Source organism: Labeo rohita, chromosome 7, assembly GCF_022985175.1.
Source record: "Labeo rohita strain BAU-BD-2019 chromosome 7, IGBB_LRoh.1.0, whole genome shotgun sequence".
Taxonomy (NCBI): domain Eukaryota; kingdom Metazoa; phylum Chordata; class Actinopteri; order Cypriniformes; family Cyprinidae; genus Labeo; species Labeo rohita.
This window is the reverse complement of record NC_066875.1, coordinates 14688582-14709726: the sequence shown is the minus strand read 5'-3', so window position 1 is coordinate 14709726 and position 21145 is coordinate 14688582. Positions and strand designations below refer to the sequence as shown.

The 21145-nt window shown below is 35.8% G+C and overlaps 1 protein-coding gene across 3 annotated transcripts; it reads right to left on the bottom strand.

Moving 5' to 3' along the window:
• Positions 1 to 11651: 11651 nt before the first annotated feature.
• On the bottom strand, positions 11652 to 21133 carry brms1 (BRMS1 transcriptional repressor and anoikis regulator). 3 transcript variants are annotated; one of them, XM_051115750.1, is made up of 11 exons: positions 20999 to 21133; positions 19460 to 19681; positions 18925 to 19015; positions 18622 to 18749; positions 18450 to 18529; positions 17952 to 18048; positions 16261 to 16353; positions 15771 to 15835; positions 15651 to 15690; positions 12635 to 12743; positions 11652 to 12535 (listed from the first exon to the last, which is right to left on the bottom strand). In XM_051115750.1, the coding sequence occupies exons 2-11, from the start codon at positions 19665 to 19667 to the stop codon at positions 12418 to 12420; spliced, it is 1029 nt and encodes a 342-aa protein (XP_050971707.1). In that variant the 5' UTR covers positions 19668 to 19681; positions 20999 to 21133; the 3' UTR covers positions 11652 to 12417. The 3 variants fall into 3 exon arrangements, with proteins under 3 accessions (XP_050971707.1, XP_050971706.1, XP_050971708.1); XM_051115749.1 differs by having other exon boundaries at positions 20862 to 21004; XM_051115751.1 differs by lacking the exon at positions 12635 to 12743 and having other exon boundaries at positions 20862 to 21004.
• Between the last annotated feature and the right edge of the window lie 12 nt (positions 21134 to 21145).

Sequence of the window (21145 nt, the reverse complement as noted above, 5' to 3'; positions counted from 1 at the left end):
ACTTCCAGAATAAAACTGTCCTGATAATTTACTCACCCCCATGTCATCCAAGATGTTCATGTCTTTCTTTCTTTAGTCAAAATGAAAGGTGCAATGTGTAATATTTAGAAGGATCTATTGACAAAAATGCAATCATATACATAACTATGTTTTCAGAGGTGTATACAAACTTTATTGAATAATTAAGTAAATATAATTCCTTAATTTACAACAGGTTGGTCCAAACTGCAGTTTCAATGCAGGGCTCTACACAATCCCAGCCAAGGAATATGGTTTTTATTTAGCAAAATGATTGTTTTGAATCATTTTCTAAAAAGAATAAAAATTTATATACTTTTTAACCACAAATGCTCGTCTTGCACTAACTCGACCTCACGCATTTAGTCACGTTGAAAAGGTTGGGTGTGACATAAGCACAAGTTCCAACACAGTCTTTACAAAGCAAACATGCAAAGTCAAATGCCCTTTACAAAAAAATAAATAAATAAATAAAGGTAAAACAGCGATGCCAGACAATTTTGAAGTGGAGATTTTCACCCTACCCTACCTTTTTGATCCGAAGTACACAGATGAAGATCACACGTGATCTTTCCAACTTGATTACATAATGTGTGAAGTCGCTCATGTGCATTCTGTACGGGAGGCACATTCCCTTCAAAAACTAAAGTAATCCACTCACTGTCAATCCACACACTGTCTTCAGTAGCTCAGATGTCGGAAGTAAATGACGGCTGCTATATTAATTATTACATCTAACTACAAAACACCTCAATCGCTTAGGAGACATTCATGTCTACTCCTGCTCTGGCATCGAAACAATGGCAGACTGTTTACAGCTCACTCCTGGCAGGTCTAAGGTAAGAATCAACAATTGTGGGAGCGGCCTTGGTCTGTGTGATGTCACACAGCCAAGAATCAGAGAATGGCTTGATTTGAGAAAGGGGTTATGACTTATAGGGATTTAAAAAAAAAAAACACTGGGTGGATGTGTACACACACTGAAAGTGAAAGTGCAGCCGATGACCACATTAAGGATCCTAATCCATGCATATCATTCACTTTAGCATGTTCCTTAGGGTCAATTAACCTCTCTCTTTCTCTACTCCCAGGTAAAGTTTCATCTCATTTAGTTAATTACTGTCATCTCTGCTTTGTTAGGGTTTTGTACTACACACAAACACATTTCACACACAAGCACACCCACACTGAACACTGCATACTAATGCTTTCAGCACACAAATAAACACAAAATTAAATATGCACAAGCAACAGTATCAAACTGCAAATATAACATAATTATAATTAATTTACTGAATTGAATAATAGTACCTTACATACTGTTTCAAATTGTATTTAAAGTTTTATTTTATTTTATTTTTTATTTTTTTTTATTTTATTTTTTTTTTTACAAAACACAAGAATACTTCTTGTAAATAATGTTGGCTTATACAATGATATTTACTAGCTATGACTGATACTAGATATTTTTGCACTGGTCGATTCATTCAGCCACACATTCAACCTATTTAAAATGAGATTTTTAAAGGCCAGCAGTAACCTTCTCAAATGAAATAATAAATAAATAATTTTCCTGAAAATTTCAGGAACAACTGTTTCTGATACAGTTTAGTGGTATTGATGGGAAGCAGAACTTGACAACATATTTCAATTAAACAGGTACATTTACTTACCTGAGAAATCTTGTGACCTTATTAAAACACTGTCACATAGTGCATGGACTATATATAGACAATGTAAAAACCTGCTCTGACAAAATACTTGAGTTTCTTTAATGCCAGTCACAGCACTTTACACACGGGGAGGTTTATGAAAGTGAGTTGGAATGAAAAGAAACAGAGAGGAAAACGCATTGACCTTTGTGAGCATGTTCCTGACTCTCATGATTCACTTCTGCTGCCTTGGCCAACTGGGACAGGCTGTCTACACACACACACACACACACCTGCCTGGATTAGAGAGTTCACTTCTCTCTTTCTGTATATACTGGTTGTATAATGCTTATAATGCTCCAGTCTGTATGCATGTCTCATTCTCTTTCATTCTATCAAAACATGTTACTCTCACTAGATTACAGCATGAAATAGATTACGTACCTGAACCTGTTCTATGGCGCTGCTTCAAAATTTGGTGAGATGTCTACAAGGCAGCAATTTTAGGCATCACAGACCAATTTCTGATGTAAAGAATGTTCCAAATGATAAACAGCATAATTATGCTGCTTTGTAAGACTACAATTTTAGCCGAACTCCAAGACAGCATCGGAATCAGAGAGCATTGCAAAAAAAAAAACAACAAAAAAAACTTGGACAAAGTGAAATTTGAACTAATCTTTAATATGACTTGGGAACAATTCGTTCATTTCGTGTTGACCACACATGCGCACCATCCTGTTGGTTCATTACAGGAAACAGAAATGATTAGTTCACCTCTTGAGTTTTCGGGTTTGGGTTTGAGTCTTTTTCTCATCGTGGCAGCCCAATAGACACTATGCAGTCTGTCCTGGAAGGCGAAATGATTAGCTCACCTCTCGAGTTTTCGGGTCTGAGTTATACGTTCTTTTGTCACGTGACGTGACAGCAGCATTAGACACAATTGAGTTAATAATTCCCAATCTTCCTTACAAACACATTTACAGTGATGGGTTTCTGGTCTCAAAGTGTAGCTTATTTTTTCACAATTTATTATACATTTGTGAATTTCTTTTACATTGAATGTGGTAATAAAGAGGCTTTAAACTTTATCCGTATGATGAGGAAAAATCACTTTGATAAAGCAAAGATACCTACATGAAATAAAAGCAAACAATAATTAATATATAATGTTTGTATTCCTTGTAAGATACTGGGCGGGGAAGTGGGCATGTGACAAAAGAACGAACAACCTGAACCCTGCTGAAAAAAAAGCTAAAACCAGCCTAAGCTGGTTGGCTGGTCTTAGCTGGTTTAAGCTGGAAGTAGCTGGTTTTAGCTGGTATCCCAGCCTGACTAGGCTGGTCAGGCTGGTTTTTCTAGCTGGTCTCCCAGCCTGACCAGCTAAGGAAGTGGCCAAAACCCCTCTAAAACCAGCCTGCTGACCAGCTAAGACCAGACTGAATGACCAGCTAAAACCAGCCAACCATCTTAGGCTGTTTTTGGCTGTTTCTCATAATTTGGCCTTGGTTGCATTATAGTTTTATTGTCTTATTCGAAACGTCACGCAAGTAGATGTGTTGTGGAATTTGGCTATTAATGTAACATTTTAATTATATTCTGCTAAACTGAACAAATTACTTAAAAAAAGGATTCGTTCATTTTGATGAACGAGATTCAAAGGTCAGTAAAATGATGCAATCTTCCTATCACTACTGCATTTAAATTCATTTTAATCCAGTATTCTTGTGTGTATGTGATATAAATCTGTGTAACATATAATTATAATGTGTAACATAATATCTGTGCTAAGTATCATGTTGTTAGCTTATTAATATGCTAACACCAATCTCAGAAATGGTACTTCTTTTGAATCAGCAATTACTTTGTATGTGCTACAGTATACAGCATGAATGTGCTTAGCATGAATGTAATCCAGATCTACTGCATTTGTCATTGACATGTAATCTACAGTATCAGTCATGAAAGGCTCCTCTCTCACGGACTCATGGGATAGTAAAATGTCCATCAAATGTGAATTTCAGAATCTCACCAGGCCATCTAAATGCTTTTGACCCTTTCCTGTTTTGTGAATACTGTGAATTGGGACATATTGCTTTTTTTCTGACTACAGCAATAAATGATAACTTCTTTAACTGGGTATGCAATTTATCTTATCAGAGATGACAAATAAGAAACACCATTGCATGTGTCGATTTAAAAGTAGGGCTGTTGCCAGAAATTTCACTTTTTCAATTAATTTGCCTAAAGGGATAGTTCACCCAAAAATCTAAATTTGCATTTAATTTACTCACCCTCAGGCCATCCAAAATGTAGTTTTTTTTTTTTTTTTTTTTCATTAAAACAGTAAAGAAAGTTTTTAGGTAAAACCATTGTCCTTGGCAATTCACACACTGCACATTCTGTGGCTACTAGTATTTGAGAGTCAAAAACAAAAACATACAAGCAAAACCAAATAAATACTTGTGGATCTTGACGATACATTGAGGTATTATGAAGCGAGCTGATCAGTCTGTGCAAGAAACTGAAAATTATTTACAACATTATCACGTTTAATCCACAGCCTAGACAAACAGTTCACAGGACATTCATGACTGTCTGGAGGGCGAACTGACGTATGTTCACACGTTAACTAACGTAGTCTGTTTACAACGAAGTGTGAAGATTCATGTGCAAACGTTCACCAGCAGTAACAATGTCTAAAGTTCACACCCTAAAAGTTACGATGCCTGATGATTTCAATGTGAAAGAGGACAACATGGAATTTTATGCACAGCCCCACTTGTTTGAACCAGAATACTTCGACCAAGAACTGAGAGAGATAACCAAGAACACACATGTTCTGACACGGTTTGTTTACATCGGAGAGTGATGATGCATTTGTTTTATTGATAATCAAAATGCAATATGGTACTTGTGTTTATCCTGGTACTTGGAACCAATTTAAAAAAAAAAAAGTAAGACTTTATTCATGTACACAATCCCATTTGGGAAGACTGACTTTTCACATATTTGCCAAGGACCACAGTTTAACCTAAAAATCTTTTTTTACTGTTCTACTGAAAAAAAAAGTCACCTACATCTTGTATAGCCTGAGGGTGAGTAAATTAACTGCAAATTTTTCATTTTTGTGTGAAGTAACCCTTTAAACATGTCACTAAAAAAGTGCACCTACAACATACATACAAAAATAAAACAAAGTTGAATAAATTAGGGCTTCCCCCTAATAGTCGACTAACCGTTAGCTGATGAGAAGAGGCTTGGTTGAATTTTATTAGTTGCTTAGTCCACAGGAAGTGACAAAGTCACGGAGTCCATGACAGACAGATTGTTAACGGTTGTTCTATGTGGTAATATAGGCTGCGTCCGAAAGCTCTAAAATGCTGCCTTCGGAGGCAGCATTCCAAGGCAGGAAGGCATCAAGGCACGTCCGAATTCTAATTCTGCTTCACTTCCTGTCTCCGGAGGTACCTTCTTCTGATGGAATTTTGAAGGCAGCATAGATGTATCCTTCGCTGCCTTCGTTTTCCCACAGTCCTGTGCATGTGCGTCATATAGGCTATATAAATAAAGATGTTCTGGTGAAATTAGACTTGTTACTTTATATAATAGATGAGATCTTGACCATGATATACTTTATGAATCGTAATAGTGTAAAAAGCATAATAAATAATATTGTTTGTAATAATAGTATTTAATAATACGTTAAAAGGGTTCAAATGAGTAGTGAATAAGAATAATATTTACAATATACTACCAATAATAACAAAACAGCCACTAATAACAATGACCTGTTCTGCAATATTACTTGCATCAGTGATTTTATTTTTTTAAGCAAAAAGTAGCTGCCATTCTCAGTCATCTTCTCCGACGCACAGACCTTCGGTGGGTAATGACATTGAGGTCTTTATATATTATTAAAACATTTATATATAACTGTATAAGATCGTTTTTTCTACAAAATCTACAACTTAACCGTTAGGTAACCGAGCAACGGCCTCTGAAGTCTGTCCGAAACTGTTTCTAGAGTTGCCTTTACAGCCTTCGAAGTCACTGCCTGATAAGGCAGCGAGGCAGCAAGGCAGGTGACTAGGCTTTTGGATGCAGCCATAGTACCTCAGGCAGGACATCCAAATGCTCACCTATCATTCAACCTCAAAAATGTATGTAGTAGCAACTTTACATGGCCACTCATTCTAATGTTAACCTAGAAAAATGCGTGCTCACTGCGTGACAGATGGAGGCACTGGTGCGGTAACTTGCTCTTAAAATACTCTGTAATTTTTGGTCATACAGATAAAAGTAATACATCTTTCGAATCTGTAAAGACTTTATGTTTAGTTGTGTGCACTCACAATAACAACAAAACGTTGTGCTTTTGTAAAATAATTAAGGCAAACAGAATGCACTTTCTTCTGTCTTGGTCTCTGTGAACTTGAGCACGAAACTTCAAAACGCTGTGTGCCTTACAGACATGAAAAATATATCTATAGATAGTGAAATGTCTACTTTCAAATGAACCAATTCATATAGAAAACAAATATTCTCAGACTATGTAATCCATATGAAACCCGCATACAGGCGCATCATGACTGCGGAGAGTCAGTGTCGTCGATTTTATCTCTTAAGACGAAAACAAAGTGCTAGTTTATCAATAAATTGTTAAAACATTAATGCAGTCTCCTTGCTGTTTTTCCAGACACATTCATAATTATTATATCTGCGGGTGTGCTGTGGCAAGCTTTTTTTGCGTGCACTTGAGCGTTTATTAGGCTATGTAGGCAATTAAAGGTTAATTATTATGATTTATATATAAATTTATTAATAAATGTGCGACTTATAGTCGACTAATGCTTAAAATAACAACTACTAGTCAACCAGAAAAGTAGTAGAGGGCAGCCCTAAAAAAAATAACAGCAAATTTTTCTACTTGGGCAAACAATGGGGTTGAATATCACCTAAAATTAGGTCTCATTGCATCTATTTGTCAGAGAATGTCTTAACAGCAGTATGATCTGATTGTGATATCCAAGGACTTTCAAGGTAAACATCTAATCTAGCTAGTCATTTTAATTGTTGCCGTTTTATTACATTTTAAATTCCAAATTATAGTGAGAGGAAGAAAAAAAATGTAGGTGTCAGTCTGCATATGTGATGGACAGCGGTTATGCTCATTTTTGGTATCTTCTTTGAAGGAATCTTGAGTTAAATAGTTCTATACTTTAACAAAGTACATATAAAAGAACTGAACCGGAAGTGATCCAACCTGTTTTACAAAATATGAAAGTTTGTTACGCATTACCCCTATTGAGGACAGATTTTCTTGCACATGAAATCAGTCACATGCCAACAAACTATTACGAATGCAGAACAATATCGATGATTCACAGCTATAGAGAATAGGCGCCAACACTGTTGTGAATCCGCTTACCTGAATCCCTCCATAACTGGCACAGATTTGTAGAAAATTACCATTGTTTGGCAAATAAATAATGTGTGTGCATACATATTACCAACATTTTATCATGTAAGCCTTATTTTTCACCCTAAATGACAAGGGAATTTATAGTAATGTTAATATTTAGCCAGTCCCCATATTCATTTTGTTCAATGACTGTAGGTTGCTCAGTAGGTTCTTGAAAAGAGTTCACTAGGTTTCAGAACTATTTCTCCTTGCATCTTTCTCAAATATAGCTCTCTCTCACGCTTTGTCTGTCTCCTACTCTTCACACCCACAAGCTGGGATAATAGCGCTGCGTCTGCAGCTTGGCAAGATGGAGAGTGTGCAGAGGGAAAGAGGAAGTGCTAAGAGATCGAGAGAGAGGGAGGGCGAGCATGTGAGAGCATCTCCAGTGACATGATATTTAGCACAGCCAAAGATATCAGAGAGAAGAGGAGGTCACAAAACTGGATATGTTAATGAGAAGAGGAAGCCTGGTTATGCATGGAGAACCCAGAAAAACACTGTGATAGAGACCAGAGTTCACAAGAAGAATCACACCAGGACTGCACACAGAAATGGTAGTTGGCAATGATGCTGATGCTTATTTAAAGCAGATGTGAAAAATATGCAAACAAAACCTGTTAAAAATCCTGATTAAAACTAAGCTTATTAATAAAAACAATCTAGGAACTAGAATTGAATACACATACTGCTCCTACCAAATGGAATACAAAAAAAAAAAAAAAATTTACTTTTTAATTGACTACAAACGATTGAAATTAATGACTGCATATATGTAACAAATGAAACAAAACAATTTTTTGTATGGGCAAAAAACTGTATGTGTGTGTGTGTTTCACAGAATGGAGAAAGTTTGGAATGACACAAGGGTGAGTAAATGATGACAGAATTTTCATTTTTGGTTGAACTATCACTGTGATTTCCCAGGGCACCAGTGATCTCTCAAAAGGCAGACACAAGAAAAAATGCTTATTGCAGCAGACAACGCCTATCCCTTCTATATTTTGAATGATAGTTTCTCTAAACAAGTATAAACCACCCATGCTAATCTAAGCTGGTCTTTGCAGCAGGATATTTAGTGCAGCCAAAGAAAATGGGAAACAAAAACACATGGCAAGAGCAGAATGGATGAACAAAAAATGCTCAAATAAGAGTGAGAGAGTACAATGAAAACTGTGGAGGACAGAGAACAAACAGGAGAGAGTGAGAAAGAAAGGAGCGCTAATAAACACAGACTCTGATTGACTTGTGTGTTTTTACTGGGATGCTGCCCACGTCCGGTACCATCACCCAGGCTTTGTTTTCACTCTGTCAAGCCTGCCCTCCTCTCTGCTCCACTTGCTGGAGTGTCTCTGTATGTTCTGCTCTGCCTCCACACCCCACCGCACATATGAATGATGGGGAGCTCAGAACATGTAACTAGGCAAAAAACAAAAAAAAAAAAAACAGAGGATGAACAAAGGGACAAATTATATGAGACCGTCTTTTCTGTTTTCGCTTGACTCGTTTGTGCAAGAATAAAAGGGGTCGTGTGCATGACAGCAAGTGTGTATGTGTGTTTGTTCTAGGTGTGAAACGAGACAGAGCAATTACTAGGGTGTTAGCTGGATGAATTTATAGAAAGACACAGAATGTAAATTTTTGTAAAAAAGAAAGAAAAAAATTGTGAATGTACAGTTTGATGTACAGGAAATATATTAAAGTCTTGAAGGATACACCGTAAAAGTAATCCATGCGAATCAAATGGTTTAATCTAAGTCTTCTAAACAGACGCATTCCCTTTATATGTTGAACAGATTTAATGTAAGCTTTAAGCATATAAAACATTGATCAGCACACATATATGGAAAATGAAAGGAAATTAGTTTCCATTAAAAAAAAAGCTGTATAAAAAAAAAATATCAAAACTTAATTTTTGATTAGTGATATGCATTGCTAAGAACTTAATTTGGACAACTTTAAAGGTGATTTTCTCAAGATTTTTATTTGTTTACACCCTCAGATTAAAATATTTCTATCTCGGCCAAATATTGTCCTATCCTAACAATACATCAAATACATGAAGCTTATTTATTCAGCTTTCAGATGATGTATTAATTTTAAATTTGACGTTTATGACTGGTTTTGTGCTTCAGGGTCACAAATGAAGCTGAAAATACAGAATATATTAATTTGTGTTTTGGCGATTAATGGAAGTCCTATGGGTTTGGAACAATGTAAGAGTGAATAAATGTTGACAGAATTTTCATGTTTGAGGAAACCACTCTTTTAAAGGTGTTGTATAAGCATATTTTGTCTCTACTACCTTGACAAATCGCTGTTTTCTTGAGAAATCACACCTGTCTCAGCTCATGAGAGTGCTAAGCTCAAGCCAATCAGAAACACTCATTGACTCCAGTGAATCATTTTGCATAACATGTCTTGGGAGTGAGGGATTCAGAGATATGTGGTAGAACAAAATGGCACAAAGCACCCTTGGCTAAGAACACAAAAAGTATGATCTCAAGTTCAGGATGCTGATTGGTCAATTGAGCATTCTAGCATTGCTAAAATACCTGACAGCAACAATCAAGATTCCAAGATTTAGCTGTTTAGCATGGAGAGTTGCTGTTACACACACATACACTACCCTCCAAAAGTCTGGAAATGCCCTAGAAAAGTGGGGTTTTGGACAATATTGGCATGAATCCTTTTTAATCTGTGATAATTTTGCACTGATAAGGGACAACACTAACTACGAAAACATATTTTATTACATAAACAGTTTATACATAGAAAAACAATACATTTTTGATTCATCAAAATATCCACCATTAGCAGCTATTACAGCTCTGCATAATCTGGGCCTAAATTCATTGTATTCTAAACTTAATCAGCAATCAGTTGTTGAAGCTATTAAGGTGTGCTGACCCAAAAATCTTTTAAAAACCTTGGCCAAGTTTAAACCAGTAACCAGGCATCACAGCTGGCAAAGGGGCATGTCTGACTTTGGCATGTATATATTGCCATTATTATGTAATCAAAATGAAAATTATTATTGCTGGTCTTCAATGATAACGTCAAGTTACTTTAATGTATTTGCACTAAAAAATGATAAGGATTTATGCTTTATGCAATGCAATTGCAGAGCTCTCTAATTACATTAGAGAGCACTTTAATTGTAATCACAACTATTAAAAATGTTCTTAGAGTGCTCTCTATAATTGGCTTTTGTTCTAGTAGGAAATTAATTGTAGAACTCTCTGAACTGTTACTAGTCAAAATGTTTACTAGGAAATGTTTGCAAAGATTTGTAACATCCTTTTGACTGTTCTTTCGGTGAAGGGTGTAAAATTTTGGAATTCATTGCCTGATTATTTAAAGTCTGCTGCAAATTGTAATAATTTCAAAAACGCTACAAAGTCTTGGTTGATTAAGCAACAAATGTATGTCATCTTTAGGTTTTTGTGTGTGTATTTATTGTTTTATTGTAAATGTAATTTATAAATGCCCTCCTAGGGACAAGTGTTGTAAATTAGCTTTAGCTACAAGCACTATAATACATGCATGCGACGACTGTTATTTCAGTCTCATTTATGCTTACTGTATCTGTCCCTAAACAAATAAAACATTGAATAAATTAATAAATAATTACCACGAGTAACGCTGGGAATATATTTAAAGCTAAAATGGCTTGCCATATATTTAATGATTCATTTTATACTTCCTGGTAAAAGCTACTGTATGACATTAAACAGGTTTAGTTTGCTTCTGTGTATATCAACGTGCAACATCCACATCTATTAACCTAGTTTACCTATCAGGGACTATATGCAACATGACACTTAATGAATTTGCTTTATAACGTTTTTATAAATAGTAATAATAAAAACTGTTCTTAATTAGGCCTCTGAGGATGTGTTATACTGTGAATATAATCACAGACTATCGTCCTTTATTACCTAAATAAAGTGCAGGACACGCCACTGTATCCTTTACAGCTCATTTGTGTAGAGTATTTATGGTTCAGACCAGTCATTTTCACGCAACACTTTTATAATCTGCCCACCTTAAATCCTCAAGACAAGATCTTACCTCTTCATCTGTCTGCGCCACTTCTCTTCAAACTCCATGAATCACGAATCACTCAGAGACACTTGAATCGTTAGATTCATTAAATCTCAACGACCCAATAATTGAAAGCAGAACAGTCTGTACTTGGATGTACGCCAGGGCTGGAGTTTTTAATTTTCGAACGTATAAATTAAAATTAGAACTTCTTGAGTTTTCTAATCCCCTTTGAGTGCGCATCAGTTTGGCAAAGAGTGAAAATTATTATTTGTTTTCCACTCAGTTTGTCTTTTCATGTTACGTTAGGTGTTAGTCCCATCTAGCGGTTAAAAGAAAACTACATAACTCATTTAGCACTAGAGCAAATGCAGTTACATACTACAGCGCCCCCTGAAGGCCACAAGCGGTGCCTTCAGCCTTTGACAGTCCTGCAAGGCTTTATAATAAACGAGCCATTAAACAGCAAATGTAATAAAAGTTTAGATTTTAATAATGCTTCTTGTTATAAATACATGATTATCTTGAACACTTCATAAATAAGTTTTAAAAAGCACCCTCTGTTTCAGATCACTTTACAGATGTCTATAAATACAATGTATTACAATAACAGTCTTTCAAAATGTACTGAAAAAAATCTGTTACATCTCGTTTTTCTGAGTGCAATAACAATTAAAGGTGTTTGATTGTGTTTTTTTCTTTTTTTGTGGTAGAGACAGGGCTTTTCACTGAGTGCAGTCCTTTTCACCCCGTGATGTCTTTAGTGTACATGAAATGGATTTTTCTAATCATTTTAAATGATGAACACATAAACCCACAATGATTCGAGTGTGTATCAGACTTCATATAAGGTCAGTATGAAGCATTACGAATGTATTCAGTGTGAGAAACTCAAAAGTATTATGGTACAGAAAGACTTCATATGGTCTGTTAGCATTTGGTCAACAGGTTTTTCATGTCCATCTTGTGTTTGTGTGAATTAATAACTTTAGCTGCACAAGAAATTGCCTACATGATGGCAACAGCGCTGGTCTGGAGCCAGATCCCATAAATTATATAAAAAGGGCAGAACTGGGCATAAGTCACTATACATAAAGTCCTCTGGTCTGATCAATGCCAGTGCATAGCATTAGATAGTTTAAAAAGCTGTTCTAAAGGTGCAGGTAAATTGGTGTGTTATTTGATAATTATTAAAGGGTAGGTTCACACACTCTCCGAGTGTAACGTTTATCTTCTCTAAGCTTTTCGGATGGTGTATTTGCCTTTCTGCAGTTGGGAGACGTAGATTTTGGTTTTGGTGCCATCTGTGCGCTTGAACCAGACCTCTCCGGTGCTGATCCCTGTTATTACGGCCCTGAAAGAAACACACAAGAAAACAGGGACATCGTTTCAATTGAAATGTTTTTGCAAACAAAGCCTAAGCGAAGACAGATGCGGTCTATGCTCTACTGACTGTGCCGGGCTGTCGTCACTGACTTCTAGAACGACACTGCAGCCTTTGGAGAATCTCTCTCCATCATAGAAGAGAGCCCCACCTTCACATCGCACGGGCACCTGCCTGTCTGAGAGACAAACAGACACGCACACCATCTTCAACATGTTACGCTTTAATAGCTCATAATGCTCTAACTCGCTGCTTTCAAGACATTTTATGTCATTGTACAAGGCTGCCTAGCTCTAAAGTGAAATTGCTGTCATTAAATGGTTCACATACGCTACAAGATTTTGTACAGAAAAGGTACAAAAGCTGTCACTGGGATGATTCTTTTTCAAAAGGTACACCTCTGTATTTTCTTTTCGTCTGAAGGATGCAAATTAGTAGCTTAAATATATTTATTAGTACCTACAGTGTACATATATGTAAATGGTATAATTTGAAAGGGTACCACCCCAGTTGACAGCTTTTGTACCTTTTTCTGAGTGAAAGCATTCAAAAAAATGAATAAAAGATATCTCTTTCAAATCTGTGAACCAGCTGTGACTCTGGTGGGATGAGTGCCAGATTTGGTTGATTAGTTTCCATATCTGTGCCGCTGCATTAACTAGCCCTGACTACCTTTGAAATCTGATTGGTCTAATCCTGCTCTACATAAGAGGACACTATACATCAAATATCGACTGTTCATCTACTCTGACTGTATAATTTTCAGTGTGGATTTGTAGTACCTGGTTAGTGTTTAAGAGTTAGGTATTAAGAATTTGTCTTGAGTTTGACTAGTTGATTTAGTTGGCGTTATAGTGCCACATTAAAAGATTTTAAAAAATCAAAGATTATGAGATTAAAGTTAGGTTGTAATATTTCAAGAATAAAGTCGAAATAATACGAGAAAATATTTTGAGAATAATGTCGAAATTGCGAGAATAAAGACAAAAAAACTATGAGAATAAGTCATAATATTTCGACTTTATTCTCGTAGTTATACGTAGTTATCTCGCAGTCACATACGAGTAAACTGTCCTTTCATTGGTCAAAGATTTTCCGGGATTCCACTCATAGCTGTCATCCGTCAGGATGGAACGACAACAGCTTTGCAGGCTTATTGTTGGGTTTTTTGTGGCTTTCGTCATATTTTTAAAATGCACCTATTACGAAGAAGAGCAATAAAACAGCAGTGTAAAATGAAAAGGTGTGGTTTTTTTTTTTTAAATGTCGAAGACGTGCTCACCTAAAGACATTCACAGTTTCATTTTAAGAGGTGTTAGCAACACAATTTGTGGATGGCGTGGATTCGTGCTCGATTGCCATGTTCACATATGCCCAAACGAGCCGAGTTAAGGGGGGAGACGCGCCAGGTTCCGAAACAATGGGCCAGGTGTGAAAGCACCCTTAAAGTTATAATATTTTTAGAGTATAGCCTATATTGTACATGCAAATGGCACCGGGAGAAGTTGGCAGGCCACCAGAATTTATTTGAATATTGTTGCGTCCGAGTTTTATGCCTTCGACTGCCTTTGTGCTTTTGGTGCTTTTAATATAAAACAAAGTCTCAGCTTTCAAAACAATGTGTTTTACAATGGTGTGTTTTTCAAGCTCTTTAATGTGGCATGACAGATCGCTGTATTCATGTAAATCAATTCATTAAATTACACTGTATTCTTTGTGAAAATTCCACCACCTACTCCACAAAAATGTCTGTGGCGCCCAACCTTTTTATTCCTTGCATGTATTTAATTAAAAACAATAAAACGTTTTAAAGGTTGAAGTGGACTCCAACTCGTTAACATAATTTATAGTGTTGTCTTTTCTGAGGTATATAAAGTTGAGTGACTATTCACAAGCAGTTTTATTCACGGTATAGTACAGTAAATGATTGGACATAATATTTAACATCTTCCATTCATTATTCGCAGCATGCCAGCCACCCCGTAATCGCAATAATTTTGTTTTTTTGTTGCTTTTAATATAATTTCTGTTAATTTTATCACAAAATACAAATTATAAATGTGTTTTTCCTCTTTATTTCAAATTTATAGCAAGATATAAAAGTGAGGGCATGAAAAAAAACAGTAGCCTATAGAATAATTAAATGAAACAAGTAATCCTAATCCTAATCCTAATAGCGTGTAATAAATGTAATTTTAATAGACATATTGTTTGTTTCCCTTACTCTTGTAATTTTGACTTTATTCTGAAAATATTACGACTTTAATCTTGTAGTCTTAGATTTAAAAAAAAAATAATTAATGTGGCACTAAAACGCCATCGTAAGTAGATGTGTAGACCTTGTGAAAAAATCAAATGTTACATGTCAACCCATTTTTCTTTGAGGTAGAACAAGACTCTAAATGTGACATTAAAGCCAAAGTAGATTCAGTCGATCAGTCTGAATGACAGAAAGAGAGAAATGGCTCTATAAATCAAGCGTCTGTATCTAACTTAATCAGAGGCCAGACAGATAGAGCTTGTGAGTGAGGGTCAGAGCTAATGGAAGCAACTGGGATGTCAATGGAGAATACGCTTAAGCCTTTGACGCCATTTAAGACGGAGACAGACAGTAACACTATACATGTTTGTCTGTTTGAGTATCCCTGAAGGCATGTTTACTAGAAAGTCTTATCACACCAGATCCCATTATTTAAAAACATGCATCAACACATACAAGATACTAAAAAACAAACATGAACCTTGTTTTAAAACTGATTATAGAGCATTACACAGTTACATTTTTACAGATAGAGAGAATACTATATTGCACTATGGAATTATTCCAAGCTTGCTGTGAGAAAGAAATCACTGGTGGTTAAATATTTTGCCCAAGGCAAGGTCTCTGATGGTCAGCACATATGATTTCCTTTAATAAATATACAATGAGTTAATTCAGTCGGTTTGGTCAAAGTTTAATGAGGTTCACCTGACTACCATGAGGTTCTTGACCTCCCAGTGTAGCTTCTTGAGAAAGACAGCGACTGACAGGAAAGCTTCAATAAAGTACTTAAATGAACACAGTGCCATTTAATAACTGACTTACTGTCTGATTTCTTCTTCAGGGGCATCAGTGCCGCTTTTGCCTGAAAGACGGAAAGATAAAAGTCACAATCCATCACACAAATTCACTCTGATTAAAGGGCTGATTACTCATCATGAATACCTTCTTGATGGCTGTCCAGTCCTCCAGTATGTCAATGTCTCTTAGCATATACACTATGTATGGCCCTGAAAAACAGACAGATGTGTTGAGCAAGCAGGACGGGAAGGAAGACAACTGCTTAAAAAAGAGTGAGGATAAGAAGTAAGCCTGTTGGTTAGCCTCAAAATTTCATCCCAGAAAAGGTCCAAACAATAAAAATTCATAACTGTTTCAGGAGATAGTATATTGTATGGAAATGCAATGAATATTATGACAGATACATTATTTAATGAATTGAAATGAGCCGTGTGTGATTCCCGCATAATCAGTCTGTTAACTGGTGGCCTCTGGTGAACTTTATAAATTTATTGTAAGACCTTTTAGATAAAGTGTCAGATAAATAACTAATTAGAAACCACTGGTGCTAGAACAAGTTTTAATCCGGAAGGCAAGTGGTGACTAAATGAGTGAGGAAGAGATGGATCTCGGTCTAAAGAGAATTCTTTATTACCTGACACAAGAGCTGCTTTCTTCTTCCTGTCTGGGCGAATCAGGTGACTCCTTCTCTTACACTTCTTCATCCTCACTTCATCATTCCACCACTCTGATTGATAAAGAGCAAGATTGTGTGTTAATGGATCAGGTAAGTTATTTGTGTGTTTCTAACCTAGAAATTCCTGGTGAACAAACATGCCTTAAAAAGTGTATAATGTTTTTGTTATTATAAAATAAGTAATATTTAATATAAGTACTATAAGTAAAACTGCATATTCATTTTTATGAATAAAAATACACACAGTTTTATAATAAATTGTTATCCTTTAGGGATAGTGTTCAGAGATTTGCATGAATTGCGTGCATACATGAGAGAGTGTGTGACATGACTATTCGCTGAGTCTCTTTACTTTTCCTCTCTCAACAAAAAGACCCAGATGCCACACTCTCACAGCACTGACACAGTGTTTAAGGTATGTTAACCCTATAAAGCCTACTGTATTATATTTGATACGTAAATTAATAAGTCTCTATATTATCAACACAATCAAAACTTTGCTAAAAATCTGTTGTATACAACAGTATACAAGTATCTATTACATCCCTTTTGTTGTTTGATTGATAGTTTATACTTTTTAAGCAAGTTAAAGGCCTTTTAATATAATACTAAACATGTCCCCTGTCAGGTTGCAGTCCACTTGTTTTTTTGTTTTTTTTTTTGTTTTTTTGCTGTGAAATCTTTACTGACTTTTATAACATAAGCAAAAGAATAACTGGACTGAATATTTACTTAATTAGAAATACAGTTTTCAGAATAATCACATTAAAATGTACCAAATAAGATCAGGCTTTAGACAAGCATTTCTTCTATCTCATCATTACATTGCATTGTAATAAATGTTTTGCTCCTCCACAATAAGAACTGGTCATAAAACTAAGCATTTAAATTTAACTTCAGTAAGACATATTACTAGCATATAGTGTGATAACTGATATTTCTATGCTTTTTCTTGCAAGTAGTCTACTAAAAACAGACCCAAACCTGCCCTGAAACAATTTGAGGAGTCCCGTTTTTTATTAAGGTTAAGGATTCAGGAGTAGCAATAATATTTAGCTTTATATGAAACAAAAAAACATCTATGCAGACATATGCCTATTCTTACAGCAATGTAAATGTGTGTGTGTACTTGTTCTTGCTACATTGTGGGGACCAAATGTCCAGCCTGCGGTCCCCACAATGTAAAAAAATGATTAAAAATAGTAAATGATGTTTATCTGAAAGTGTAACGATGCAAACATGTTTTCTGTAAGGGGTAGGTTTAGGGTTAGGGTTGAGTTAGGGGATAGACTATATCGTTTTTGTCTGTATAAAAACTATAGAAGTCTGTGGAAAGTCCCCACAATTCAGAAAAACAAACATGTGTGTGTGTGTGTGTGTAACTTGTATTCCCAACATTATGTGGACCAAATGTCCCTACACAGATAGTAAATTCTGACCTTGTGGGGACATTTTGGTCCCCATGAGGAAACAAACTTATGAATCACATAGAATTAAGCTTTTTGTAAATCTAAATTTTGTGAGAGGGGTAGATTTAGTTGTAGGGTTCGTGTAAGGGGATAGAAAATACAGTTTGTACAGTATAAAACTCATTACACCCAATGTATGTCCCCATTAAGCATGAAAACCAGTGTGTGTGTGTACTGTACCTGAGGTGATGTCTACACTCTGCTTGTCCTCCTCCAGTCTGCGGATCTTCTCCAACAGCTCTGTTTTCATGGCATCAAACAAGAGTGTCCTCTCACTCTAGAGAAACAAGCATCTCATTACATACACACAAACGGACTCGATATGATTCATGATCATCACTGCACTGTCAACAAACAAACAAACAACAAACAAACACAACGGTTTTGGCAGAGGCATGCAAGTATTTATTACAGCAGTGCTTTGGTGTGTTTTTTTATACTTCTTCTAGATTGTGATAAATGTGGTATGTACCGTGTTTTTTTAAGCATTGTACCAATGTAATAACATTATGTAATAACATAACTTATTTTTCTCATGAAATTTCTGAATTACCCTGGAGAACCATCTAAATTTCACGATACATGAATATGGCCATCATTTAGTACCGTAATAACACAGAAGTAGCTTTTTGTTAAAGATGCTACATCTAGATATGTGGGTCTGCTGAGCCATGTTACCTCTAGATGTTGTCTTGCTCCCTGCACTTCACATTCATGTTTGTGTCTGACCACTTGCAGACAAAGTTCTCTATAAACACCTACAGGGGGAGAGTTAACAGTGGACCTGAGACCTGTAGTTCATATGTAAGAGAGGTATCATAAAGCAGACATGTGTGTCCTGATGTGTCACCTGCCACTTGTGTCCTTTGCTGTAGGTTCTGCTGCAGTGTTGCCAAGGGTTCTCTGTACTCTCCCGCCTTTCCAGTCAAAACCTCATCCAGCTTCATTTTAACCTGGTTCAGGCGTTCTTGAAAAAGCCTGAAATTGAAGAGAAAATCATCTATAAAGCTCTAGAATTTGGTTCTTAGAACAATACAATTTTTACTGGTGGCCATCCACCCCAGATGATGGCCCTGTTCCTATTGGTAAAAAAAACAAAACAAAAAAAAGCCTAAACCTAGCCTAAACCAATCAGAAAAAAAATTGTTTATACTTGTCTTTTAACTCCAGGAATTGTTTTTCCAGGTCAGACATTTCATCTAGGCACTGTATTCGTCTTCTCTCACAATCTTCATCATCCATTTCTACAAAACAAAAAAAAGAAAACCCACTTTTACTCAATGTTGTTTATCCATTCTGTCCATTCTCTTTACCTATCAAATCCGGTCAGTCTTCACATTACAATACTACATTCTATGTATTACTATATGACCAATTTTGGCTATTTGGGTGCTATTCAAAAACACCATGCAGTCAAGTTACAAAATTTGGAGGGTTTGTCAGTTGACAATAGTTATGCAAAGAAAAAAAATAATAATTAAGATAAAAATTTGAAAGGAATCCTAAAAGGCTTAAGTTTCTTTATGCAAAATACAATATAATACAATATATTTAATAATAATACTTTCTGGCGCAGGGTTGAACTATTAGTCTCCCAGTGCAATCACTTTAACACTTGCTGCAACACAACTGCAGACAGTTAATAAGAAAACACAATGAGAAAATTATGAAACATTCGATCAGCAGACCTGAACTTTCCTCCTCTTCTTCCTCTTCCTCCTCTGGCTCACTCTCCTCCAGGTCACTGTCCCGCTCCTCCCCACTTTCCTCCATTGTCTCCTCTGCCTCTCCTCCCTCTCGTTCCTCCTCCACCTCACCGTTAGTTTGAGGAACCTCAGGGTCAGCCTCTGTCTCCATCTCCTCCTCTGGTTCTCTGGCAGCAGGCTGAGCTGGCATGACTGTTTATAGCACTGTATTGAACATTAAAATAACAGCAGTAAAATTTCATGGTGTCCAATGCAGTAAAAACAACAAAAAAGTAGCACATCTATTTGTAGCAATAGCCAAAAATACACTGAATGGGTCAAAATTATCAATTTGTCTTTTATGACAAAAATCATTAGGATATTACGTAAAGATCACGTTCCATGAAGATGCTTTGTAAATTTTCTACCGTAATTATATCAAAACTTAATTTTTGATTAGTTTGGATTTTGACTAACTTTAAAGGCGATTTTCTCAATATTTTGATATATATATTTTAGATTCCAGATTTTTAAATTGTTGTATATCCGCCAAATATTGTTCTATCATAACAAACTATACATCAGTGGAAAGCTTATTTACTTTCAGACGATGTATAAATCTCAATTAATAATAAAAAATAAAAACACCCTTATTACTGGTTTTGTGGTCCAGGGTCACATTTATTATATATGATTATAAATTCATTAATAAAATAACACTGCATATTTTCTCATTTCATCTCTTTTTTTCCCATTTTTATATTGTCTTATTCTTATTTATCTTAGATATTTCTAAACTGTTTAATGACCTATAACAGCTTAGTAGCATAAAACGCAAAAAGTACCATCTATCAGAACCGGAAGATGTAAAATGATGTGCATGTAAAAACAACTGACCAGACCTTTAGAGGACACTAGCAGCGAGCATAGTATCCAAAGACAGCAGGAGCTGTTTAAAACCCTATTAACCACTTTATGTTTAATTAGGAAGACGAAACTCCATGCAGTCGTCTGATACAGTTTGTAGTGTGATGAATTAGCACTCTTCAATGGGATTTAGGAGAGCAGGAGCTTGTTCACAGACTCGACGTGTATCATGTACATCCTCTAAAGGCCGCAGTGCACTGACTTATATTACAAGCTCATTACTCATTCTCCACATCTATAGATCATATATTAAACACTGTGCGAGACATTATTAGTTACAGTCTCGTGCTTTACACATATAATTGTGTATTTAAGTTAGTTAAAAACTCGTTTTCCAACTGAACAACTTCGCACTTCATTCAGAGACATAAAGTGTACAGTATCGCGCGGTACAGTAATGTTAATGCAAAAGAGTGGAAAAACAAACGGTTGTGGCTTTAAAAAGCCTCAGTTACATTGTAATAATGGATAAACTTACTTCGTAACGTTGTATTCAATCTCTTGATCGCTCCATGAATGTTCGCAAATTAACCGATGCAAGACACAGGATAACAATACACGACGATCTTACAAAGAAACTCTATTAAGTGCATAAACAACAGCTATACAGCTTACCTTTTTGTCGATTATTGTTTAAGTCATGAAAAATATTACATATTGTCGACTGAATTTGCATATCAGGGCAAGTTGACATCGGACAAGTCTACTTCCTCAGCGTTTGGACGTTTGTTGAAAGACACTGTCGTTTTGAGGCGCTAGCCA